Genomic DNA, 12,500 nt, shown 5'->3' on the forward strand with positions numbered 1-12,500 from the left:
GGCATGTTTGTAATGAAGGAGCTGTTTACTACTTGCTTCTTCTGATTAATGTTAGAAATTTGATTTGCATTGTGGGAAGGGAATAGTTTTTATTTTCGAAGTACTAATATATATTTTTTTTTTGGATCAGGACTGAGTGATGAGGAAGAAAGTGGTCTGATTGAAATCTTAGTTTGCTGTCTCAGACAAGCTGCAGAGGTCCACCCTCCAGCTGGAAGAAGCAGTGGACGAAAGGTAGGCGGAGATAACCAAAAATTGTGGGTCAAAATCTGACTTGAGGTAAAAAGGTACTTTTATTCCAAATTTGAAATTTGTGTAATTAAAAACAAAGCTGTGTGTAAAGAGTATACAACTGAACGTAAACTGAACCTTACAGAAATAGAGACTTTCAAGACTTAGAAAAATTCTTGTGCAGCTGCCACTATATATCTTGGCGGCTTCTTTATACTGTGTGCCAGGTATCTGCACCTTCTCTAAACCAGTGATATAAAAATGTAAGAGAGGGAGGGCTTGAGCAGTCTCCTAACAAATACACACAGCTTGTACACACAGTGATTCCCAGGAGGTTCCAGTGGCTTATCTATCTTAACAAAGCAAATATTTTGGAATCTTTGTTATAAATGTGTATAGCAGTGTAGCTAAGGGGCATTGCCATGTCTATATAAACAGATGCACTGCTTTCATTTCACTGTAAATTAAGTTATCACTTAAGATGATCTTTTATTTCCTGTCTTTGAAGTTGTTCCCTTTTGCATCAAGTTTTCAGTACGTGATTATTGGGTGATTTGAAAATTTGTTATTACCTGTGTACAGTTAGGATTTTTTGCCTTAAGGCTTATATTTCAAAATTATATCACTCACTCCTGTTTTATTTAATAGAGTAATTCATTGATAAAGCAAAGATTTTATAACTACATATTTAATGTTCAAGTTGGTATTTGTGTGTGTCTGTTACCAGTCTCACCTTGTAAATGATACTCAAGCCATTTACAGAACACTGAGTTTGAGTTAGACTTAACGAAAACTGATGAAAAATGACACTCTGGAGCTCGCTCAAATCAAGTCAAGTTGGGGAGCATGCACTGGTGCAGTGCGTTGCCGCACCCACTACACAACGAAACAACTTGTGATCCCGGTTTACAACCCCCCAGGCAGACACGCGGTCCAGTCCCACCCTCCAGAAATGACCCTCTATCTGCCGCAGCCAAATGTTACATGGGCGAACCCTTGGCCTGGTCCAGCCACTTGGGTCCCCAACAATGAGGATCTTATGAGCCGGTTCACCCACCGGGAAACGCGCCACATGGCCGTAACTGACGCTCCCTCACAATGCAGGTAATGTGCCTCATTCGGGACTCCATGAACAACCGCTCATTCTACACAAAGTCAAACCAACGGTACCAAGGGATTTTTCGGAAAGAGACAGTACCAAAGGAGATGAGTCTTTGTCTCAGGTCACTGGATAGCATCCATGTCTCACACCCATATAGCAAGACAGGAAGCACCAGGACTCTGAAGACTTGGACCTTTGTCCTTTTGCATAAATATCGGGAGCGCCACAGTCCCCTTTCCAGCGACCTCATGAACCCATGCTCTCCCGGGCCGTCTACTGACTTCATAGGAAGAGTCGCCAGAGACATGAATGTCACTGCCAAGGCAAGTAAACCTCTCAACAAGGTCAACACTCTGTCCGCAAACAGACAGGCTGTGCCCAAAAGGTCATTAAAGGCCTGGATCTTGGTTTTTATCCAGGACACTCGCAAGCCCAGACACTCCGACTCCTCGTTCAGTCTGTCGAATGCTCCGATCAGAGCCTCCATTGACTCTGCGAAAATCACAGCATCGCCAGCAAAGTCAAAATCCGTGAACCTTTCTTCACCAACAGATGCCCCACAGCTGCTGGACCCCACGACCTTGCCCAACACCCAGTCTATGCAAGCATTAAACATAGTAGGAGCAAGAACACACCCCTGACGATCCCCAGAATCAACTAGGAAAAACGCAGAGGTCCTTCCTCCACTCTGCATAGCACTCACAGTACCAGTATACAGGCTGGCCATGATATCCAGCAACCTTCGAGGGGATCCCACGAATCCTCAGGATATCCCACAGGGCAGCTCGATCAACTGAGTCAAACACTTTGCGAAAATCAACAAAGGCTGCAAAGAAACTCTGCCGATATTCGCGTTTGCGCTCCATGAGAACCCTCAGTGCCAGGATGCATTCATTGGTAGACGTCTTAGGTGTAAAACCGACTGTTCTGGTTGCTGGTAGGTGAGCAAGTGATCACGGATCCTATTGAGGATGACACTAGCAAGGACTTCACCCGGCACCAAGAGCAGTGTTGTCCCACTGTAGTTGCTGCAATCCAGGCGATCACCCTTCCCTTTCCAGATAGGGACAAGAAGTCCCGTTTTCCGGTCAGTTGGGATAATGCCAGTCTACCAAATGGAAGCAAAGATTGCTTGCTATTCCAGGAGGACAGCCTTACCACCAGCCTGGAGAAGTTCACCCCGGATACCACAGATCCCTGCAGCCTGTGAGATTGGGTGGTTCACAGCTAATTGGAGGATCAGCCTCAAGAACCGTGGACCCAGAGATATCCAACATCCCAGCCGGAGGATCAGCTTTGAACAATTGCTCAAAGTAGCCAGCCCAGCTGGTCACATCTGCAGTGTCATCCATAACGACCGTTCCATCAGCTGCCCTGACTGCAACTCTCTAAGGAACACATTCAGATGTGCGTAATGCTTCGATTCCTCTGTAAGCAGGATGTGGGTCACTAGACCACAGATGGTGTGTCACTTACTCACAGATTCCTCTAACAAACGCCTCTTTATCTGCCCTCAGAGCCCTCGCAGCCGTCCTTCTCAGTTCCCGGTACAGACCAGAGTTGCCATTGAGCCGTGCGCTGTGACTCCTCTCAATGATATCCAGGGTGCCCTGGGAGATGAAACACCTCCTTTTGAGAACACCGGTAACACCAACACAAACCTCAGCAACCTTCAGGGTCTTGTCATGGAAGGTCTCCCATATCACAATAGGATCGGCAGTTGTACCTAAATCTGAAAGTTCCTCACACAAACTGCATGCAAACTCATTAGAAACAGCCTGGTCTTGGAGTCTGGCCAAGTCCAGGCTCATTTTCCTAGTAGGTGGTAACCTACTGGACCTAAGCTGGATCCTAAGAGTAGCAACAACAAGTCTGTGGTCAAAATTCACAAATTGGGCACTTCTGTAGACCCTGCAGTTTTGCAAGAGCCCCCAGCATCTGCCCACGAGGATATGATCGATCTCCTTCACCGCACCACCAGTATTGGAGTACCAAGTCCAACAAATGTGGCTCTGGGAGCTTGAACCAGGATCCAGCAATTCGCAGCCCCAGACCTTTTGCAGCATCAAGGAACATGGAGCCATTTTCACCATGGTTGCCAGACCCATGGGAACTGAGACAATCCTCATAGCCAGCCCTGTCAGTGCCAGTAGCTGCATTGAAGTCACCCATAACCAGAGGAGTGTCCCCTCGTGGGCACCCATCAACCACCAAATGAAGCTGTGAATAAAGTGTCTCCCTCACCGAGACATCACTCACCGCGGTCGGAGCATACACTGAGACAACAGACAAGGCACCCAGAGAGTGCTGTAATCTGAGTCTCATAATACGCTTGTTGAAAGGAATGACATCGGACACCATTGGAAGAAGCCAATCCGCTACAGCAACAGCTACTCCCCGAGTATGACAGCCATCAGACTGACCAGACCAATAAAAGGCATATCCACCTACAGAGATCTGGCCAGTCCCCGGTCTGCACACCTCAGAGAGTGCCGCCACTGAAATGCAGAATACGCAGCTTCTCCGCCAGCAGAGGAAGATGATCATCTTTCTGGAGAGACCAGATGTTGCATGCGCCCACCCGTATGGGCCGCCTCTGATCCCAAACAGACTCGACCCTATTGGCTCGACTCTTCCAGGTATGGGGCTCCCGAGGGCTTTCTTTCATCCCCTTCACGATGTGAGCAGCCTTCCTGTGGGCGACTGCAGCAGAGCTACTCCTGTGGAGAGCAAAAAGGAGTCCTTTCTGTAGTCTCTGAGCTTTGTGAAGTTTTTTTATGGTGGCTGGAGTGCCAATCCTGCCACCAACCCCCATTATTCGGATTCATTTTAACATCATACCCAGAACATGGAACCCTGGAACTCACTAATCACACTTTATTGTGTAGGATCCTGAAGTGAAATCTGTTACTCGAATATCTCTGAAGTACATACAAAGTATTGAAGCATTAGAACAGCTGTTAACCTATTTTATTTGTGTTTTTATTCCCAGTAATTGGAAAAATTCATTTTTTCTGTACTAAATTACTTGTATGAAGTGTTTGTTAGATTAAACTAAAGTGATATTTTTTTTCAACACCCCATACCCCAAAAATATTCAGCTGGTGCTGTTTAATAAGGTATTTCAGATGTATGTATATCTTATATTTCATGTGTGGCACTTCTACCTGGGTAACAACAAATGGGTGGCATTTCAATTAACTTTGGTGAAACTGCGAGAGAAACTTTTAAGTGCTGGGTCTTAGCTAACATTAAATACACCCGTGGACATCGCACGAGATGGCACCTTCGATGCATGTACGCCAAGCTGCTCACGTGAAATGTTGCAGTGCACAGACAAAAAGCAACAGTTCCAAAGAGTTATGAACAAAAGCCGAATTACACAATTGAGAAGGCAGCAAAAAAATATGAAGCGTGTGATACATACAAGCATATTCATAAGTGCAGAAACAAAGCACACGGTGGAAAAAGTCAATGTCCCGCTAAAGGAAGACAGTGTAAAAAAAAAAACCTGTGCATGCAGTGTGTCACGTCTCAGATAAAGAGGAAGATGAGCTGTTTATTGATGCAGTAAGAAACGAATCAATGAATGAAACCTGTTATCTTTACAACGATTGACAAACACGGAATGTAACTTGAACACAACACATCCTACAAATACGAACCTGATTGAAAGAAATAATGATAATCAAATCCTTGATGACAGCAACACTCATAACACTTACAAAACAATTACTGTATATTGACAATCATGTTACGTTATTTTTAAAATGTTCCCTTTTCTTTTTCATAACTACTTTAACACACTACTTCTCCGCTGCGAAGCGCGGGTATATGTATATATATATATATATCTCTACCTATACTAATAAAAGGCAAAGGACTCACTCACTCACTGACTGACTCATCACTAATTCTCCAATTTCCCGTGTAGGTAGAAGGCTGAAATTTGGCAGGCTCATTCCTTACAGCTTACTTACAAAAGTTGGGCAGGTTTCATTTTGAAATTCTACGCGTAATAGTCATAACTAGAAGCTATTTTTTTCCATTTACTGTAATGGAGTTGAGCTCGAAAGTCGTGGGGGGCGGAGTTTCGTGTGACATCATCACGCCTCACACGTAATCGCGCAGTACGTAGAAAACCAGGAAGAGCTCCAAAAACCTCTGAAAGAAACATACATTATATAATTAAGAAGGCAGCGAAACAATTAGAAGCGAGCGAGTGACATATAAAACCATATTCAGCGGCTCACGTGAACTGACACAGTGTGCAGACAAAAAGCAACAGTTCCAAAGAGTGCTGAACAAAAACTGAATTATACTGCTACGCTCAAATAGACAAACCACACGATGTGGCGCAATAGTAGAGGCTTTGCCTCTAGCGCCGGCTTCCGAGGTTCGATTCCCGAGAGGGGATGCACTGAGTATGTACGCTTCCTGATACATTTTAGCCTCGCATCCCCTTGGTTTGAGACTAGGGTTACCACTTTTAATACAAAAAAATAAGGGACGCATACTGCAGCGGGGGCCAAGACCACAGTGATCACAGGCCCAATATTGATTCAAAATGGGACGCGCAATTTCATTTTCAAATACGGGACGATTCCGTATTTTAATGGACAGGTGGCAACCCTATTTGAGACGTATGAAAAAATATGCGCTTAACGCAGAAAGACAGATCACCAATTGAAGCTTTATGAATAATGGATACTTTATTCGCGATCAATGATTGTTTTGGTAAAGCCATACTCAGTGTATTCATTAGATGAACGGTAAAAAAGTAAGAGCGAGGGGAGGATGACTTACTGAGGCATGCAGGAAACACCACGATAGCACGCGGGCTCGATGTACTGTAGTGCGCGTCAACTCGATCTGAATTGCGCAATCACATTTGAAAAATATATCTTTTCAAGTTCTATTTAGTCCATATGTGTCAAACTCAAGGCCCGAGGCCACATCCGCCCGGCGTGTAATTATATCCAGCCCGTGAGATCATTTTATATATTATTGTTATTAATGGCCCAGGGATATGAAGCGCTGGTAATACAATAAACTACAGATCCCATAATGCAGCGCTTCAGCTGCCTTGCGAACACTTACCGCGTTAATCAAGTCTAGCTTATGATGCTGCAAGTTATTGCGAAGCTAGCCCACATGATGCCGAAGAGAAAAGGTGATTCTGAACATAGAGCCTTTAAAAACCGATGGGAGGCTGAGTATATGTTTACTGACATTGCCGGTAAACCCGTGTGTCTCATTTGTGGAGCTAATGTGGCTGTAATTACAGAATTTAATCTAAGATGGCACTATGAGACAAAACATCAAGATAACCTGAAAGACCTGAATGCAATGCACAAGATACAGAAAGCAGAAGAGTTAAAGAAGAATCTGACACTTCAGCAGACGTTTTACCGTGCAAAATCACAAAGTGATTTCAAGTGAAGCTACTTTTATGGGAGACACAAATGCACCAGTGCAACTTGCCCCACTTTCCCTGTTGCCAAGTAATGTTGAACCAAGTCGGCACAACGGTGTTCCCAAATACGCACTTTGCTGATAAACTGAGCCAACTGAGTTCGCATGGCGCTTTGGTGACTTTGAAGAACAAAAAAAGAATTTTGAGTTGTTTCGCAACCCATTTGCCGTCGATGTGGAAACTGCACCTGTGCAGATTCAGATGGAGGTGATTGAGCTGCAGTGTAATGGCACACTGAAGGCAAAGTACGATACTGCACGGCCCGCACAGTTTATTCACTCCATTCCCGCACAAATGCTCCAGCTCCGTCTACATGCGGCTCGAACCTTGTGCATGTTTGGTAACACATATCTGTGTGAGAAGCTCTTCTCAGTCATTAAGACTAACAAAACAGCACACAGGAGTCGCCTCACTGATGAGCACCTGCAGTCCATCCTGAGAATCTCCACAACACAGAACCTCACACCAAACATAAACAAACTTATTGCCAAAAAAAGATGTCAGGCTTCCAGCTCTGATAAAATGACATAAGAGCAAAGACAACTGAATGATTTGATTTGTTATTGCTGAAAAGAACAAATTTTATTTATATTTCCAGGTTTTGTTATGCACCATGTTCATATTTGAATTTGTATAATTTTGACAGGATATATTTTTATGGAGAGCAAAATCTTTTGGGATATTTAAAATTTAAGTTTATTTTTTATATAAAATTATATAAGAGTAAAGAAATTTGAATGTTTGTTCTTTTAACGTTTACTTTATTTCTAACTTGTATAATTTAGACAGGATATATTTTATGGAGAGCAAAATATTATAGTTATATAGTTATTTAAGGTTTGAGTTAATTTATTCCGGAATAATATTCTGTCAACTAAATAAAATTTCCTTCTATTTAAAATTTAAATAGAACCTGAACATATACGATAGTTGTGTGTGTGTGTGTGTGTGTGTGTGTATGTTTATATATGTGTGTATGTATATGTAGATATATATATATATATATATATATATATATATATATATATATATATATATATATATATATATATATATATATATATATATAATATGTATGTATATATATGTTTATATGTATGTGTGTATATGTAGATATGTATGTGTGACAAAAACAATTTACTTTGACAATCATGTTACGTTATTTTCAAAATGTTTCCTTTTCTTTTTCATTGCTTCTTTAACACACTACTTCTCCGCTGGGAAGCACGGGTATTTTGCTATATACATACACCGTAGATCCCAGGATACAGGCCGACCCGGTATATTAGCCGAACACCACCTCTACCTACTAAATTACATGTATTTGCCGATGACCGGTATTTAAGCCGACCCCCTTCTCCAAGCAAAATTTTCTAAATTTCCTTAAAAGTGTCTCTTCGTGTATATTTATAATGTTTATCGGCGAATTTGAGACTGCCGGCATTTTTGATAAATAATATAATGTGCATAATTTACCAAAACACCAATCATTTTTCTAATGTACTAACCAAAAAGTTATAAAAAGTGCCAAGCCTACTTTGATTAAGCTAGGAGCATGGCGGCAGCGGCTCAGGGCTCTCCTTTTCAGTGCACTTTTTTGTTGTTTTTGTACTTTTTTTTTTTTCCTTGTTTGTGCACGATCGGTTTGGCGAACATCCGCTACACCATTCAGAACCTTGTACACATCAGTGTCCAGAGCCAGACATCTGTTTCGAGTGTTTTTCATCACACGCACAACATCCCAGACAACATAGCGAGACCAGCGGGCTCTCCGTGGATTGTTGTCGGGTCTAGGAGACAACACAGACGGAGGAGGGAAAGAAAGCAGAAGTGGGGCCGCAGATCCGGCGTTATGCTAAAGCTAAAAAAACCATACAAGCCCTATACAGAACTTTTTTCTGCACTGAAGGAGCTGCTTTTAATCTCATTGTAGATGCGTATAGTGACAATAAAAGGCATTCTATTCTAGAAACAATTTCATACTGTACTCACCATTTAATTTGACATCTTTTTTGCCTGCAGTAAGGGAGGAGATATTTCCACACAATGTCCATCTTCGTTTCGATTGCGATCGCTTACTTTTACCTTCTCTTCCTTCCTTAGCAATTATGTGTCTTGCTTGCATGGTCTTAATGAATTATATATATAGGTAAATCACTGCAATGACGGAAATTACATCCACAAACACATGTATCTGGGCTGACGCTACTAACGCTCTCGGTTGTTTGTTTACAATCGCGCAAGTGGATACACGTGCGTTTCGTAATGCAAGATGTTGATCGTAAATCAAAACAAAAAATTTCATTTTAAACTTTCCGATTATTTATTATAAATTTTATTAATAAAATCAACAACTAAAACACTTTTTTGAATAAATTCTTTATTTAGTTTAAAGTACCGGCATGCAAAGTTACTACTTCATCTGAAAGATGGCTCTGTGGTTTCGTCATTATTTACTTCCGTATTCATCGGCAAAACCGCATTGCGCTGGAAATCTTGAATCTGAAACGATACTCATTGTATAAACCGACCCCAAACTCCAAGCCAAAAATCTAGGACGAAATTCTCGGCTTATATAACGGGATCTACGGTATATATGGTGTGTGTGTGTGTGTGTGTATGTGTGTGTATATATATATATATATATAGTCACAAAACTGAGACATACTCGAAGAAGTTTTGGGGCAGCCACCCGTATATTTTGGTATCCTGGCTGCAAAAATCGTTTCTTTCACCAACAACAGCACTGATGTGCATACAAACTAGTCCAAGACAAGAATGAGGGTAAGGGGAAAAAGGGCAGGCTTTTAAAGGGGAAGACAGGAAGTGAGGTCATGGGAATCGGGCACGTGTTCGTCACTCATTGGATCAGGCCCGGACGTGACATCAGGGGGGCGTCTGTTGGTTCTGTCTCCATTGGTTCGGTCCTGGAAGTGATGTCACGAGAGCCAGGTGGAGTCTCCCAGAGGTGGTCTACAGGGAAGTGAGAAAAAGAGTCCGTGCACTCTGCCACAGCCCGGCCTGTCTCAGAACTGCCATCACTCAAGCCCTTTAGCTGCCTCCCATGCGCACGTGTGTGACAATATATATGTGTGTATATATAATGTAGCGGTGCCACATAGTGTTTAAATGTCAGTGCTGTGTGTGTCTCGTTTTCATTGTCCCATTGACTGCGTGTATGTGTATCAGTTAATGTTGTCCCCGTAAAGGAGGACGGATGATGGGAGGAGTTCACAACCACTAATCTGGAAAACACCTGTAGATCAATTAATCAATTACTGCCGTCATGGACTATTTAAAGAGAAGAGGAGGAGACGAAAAAAGAGACCAGCACGAGGGAGAGAGAAGGAGAACAACCAGTATCGCATTCACTATTACAACCTGCCTGCCGTTTCATTCCATTGCGCTTTCATCCAGTTTGTTTTTCATTCATCCGGACTGCCTTTCAACCTGCTTGCCGCTGAAGACCCCGGGGTCGAATCATCATTCGCCGCATCCCGAGGAATCACGGTGAGGTTGTTCCAAACGCCGGGAAATACAAACATTACAATCGCCACTAATCAGCACCCGTATTCAGGACATTTAATCACGTATCGGACTCAAGTTCATAATCATTCTGTTTGCCAGTCATTTGTCGTTTGTGTGGTGTGTGTTATATGTAACGTGGACAAGGGAGGGGATTTGTATGTATATATTGTCAGTTTTGCTTTGGGATTGTTGGGGTGGAGGAATATTTGAGTGTACATTTGTCTTGTGGCGTGTCTTGTCTCATTTAATACATTTATTCCTGCTTAATTTTACATTCTGCGTATTGTCTTTGCATTTCAAACCGTCGATTGTGGGGAAAGTTTATCTGTGTAGGAGTACGGCTTGACAGGAAAGGTTTCTCAGTCAATTATCCAGGCCACAGGTCTTGGAGGTGTAGCTGCCGGCTGGGAATAAGGGGTCGGCCGTTACGTATGTAACGTATGTGTGTGTATATATATGTGTGTGTGTGTATATATGTATATATATATATATATGTGTGTATATATCTATACTAATAAAAGGCAAAGCCCTCACTCACTCACTGACTCATCACTAATTCTCCAACTTCCCGTGTGGGTGGAAGGCTGAAATTTGGCAGGTTCATTCCTTACAGCTTCCTTACAAAAGTTGGGCAGGTTTTATATCGAAATTCTACGCGTAATGGTCATAACTGGAAGCAGTTTTTCTCCATTTACTGTAATGGAGATGAGCTTCAACGCCGTGGGGGCGGAGTTTCGTGTGACATCATCACGCCTCCCACGTAATCACGCAGTACATAGAAAACCAGGAAGACCTCAAAAAGCCAAGAAAACATGCATTATATAATTGAGAAGGCAGCGAAACAAGAAGCGAGCGAGTGACATATACAACCATATTCATGAGTTCTGCTACTTCGGAAACAGAGCAAAGCGATGTAAACCTACACTTTAAATTAAGTTCATAGACAGGCTGCGCTGGCGTTTGTAATTTAGTGCCTGCCCATATAAGGCCGTCCGTCATATTGCAATCCAATAGCAAACTGCCACGGGTAAATATTCATGGGTGAAGGACTGTGCTTATGGAGAGGAAGATGAGATGGTCAGGGTGGTGTTTGACACAAACTCAGCGAAACTGCCAGAGAAAGTTTTAAGTGCCAGGACTAAGGTAACATTAAATACAGCCACGGACATAGCACGAGATGGCACCAGCACAGCTGGGAAACTTCAATGCATGTACACGAAGGCTCACGTGAACTGACGCAGTGCACAGATAAAAAGCAACAGTTCCAAAGAGCGCTGAACAAAAACCGAATTACACAATTGAAAAGGCAGCAAAAAATATGAAGCGTCTGATAAGCATATTCATAAATCCAGCTACTGCGGAAACAAAGCACATGGTGGAAAATGTCAATGTCCCGCTAAAGGAAGACAGTGTAAAAAAACCCGTGCATGCAGTGTGTCAGGTCTCAGATAAAGAAGAAGACGAGCTGTTTATTGATGCAGTAAGAAACTAATCGATGAATGAAACCTGTCATCTTTACAACGATTGACAAACACGGAATGTAACTTGAACACAACACATCGTACAAATACGAACCTGATTGAAAGAAATAATGATAATCAAATCCTTGATGACAGCAACACTCAGTAACACTCACAAAACAAATACTGTATATTGACAGTCATGTTACGTTATTTTAAAATGTTCCCTTTTCTTTTTCTACCTTTTTTAACACACTACTTCTCCGCTGCGATACGCGGGTATATATATATATATAGGTGTGTATATATATAGGTGTATATATATATATATATATATATATATATATATATATGTATATGTATATATATATATATATATATATATATATATATATCCCATCTACATACTCGAATAATGGATACTTTATTCGCCATCAATGATTGTTTTGGTAAAGCCATACTCAGTGTATTCATTAGATGAACGGTAAAAAAGTAAGAGCGAGGGCAGGATGACTCATTGAGGCATGCAGGCTGTAGTGCGTCCAACTCTATCTGAATTGCGCGATCACATTTGAAAAACATATCTTTTCAAGTTCTATTTAGTCCATATGTGTCAAACTCAAGGGCGCGGGCCACATCCGCCTGGCGTGTAATTATATCCGCCCGAGATCATTTTATATACTGTATTATTGTTATTAAAGCC

The 12,500-nt window shown here is 42.1% G+C and overlaps 1 protein-coding gene across 3 annotated transcripts in view; it reads left to right on the top strand.

The window, feature by feature from the left end:
- Window positions 1–12,500, top strand: part of LOC120525240 (cohesin subunit SA-2-like) — a 200,534-nt gene that overhangs the window by 112,802 nt on the left and 75,232 nt on the right. For all 3 annotated transcript variants that reach the window (XM_039747367.1, XM_039747369.1, XM_039747368.1), the window contains one exon: window positions 131–234. In XM_039747367.1, coding sequence (XP_039603301.1) covers window positions 131–234 — 104 coding nt within the window. The remainder of the gene's footprint in view (window positions 1–130; window positions 235–12,500) is intronic.

This window comes from Polypterus senegalus, chromosome 3 (genome assembly GCF_016835505.1).
Source record: "Polypterus senegalus isolate Bchr_013 chromosome 3, ASM1683550v1, whole genome shotgun sequence".
Taxonomy (NCBI): Eukaryota; Metazoa; Chordata; class Cladistia; order Polypteriformes; family Polypteridae; genus Polypterus; species Polypterus senegalus.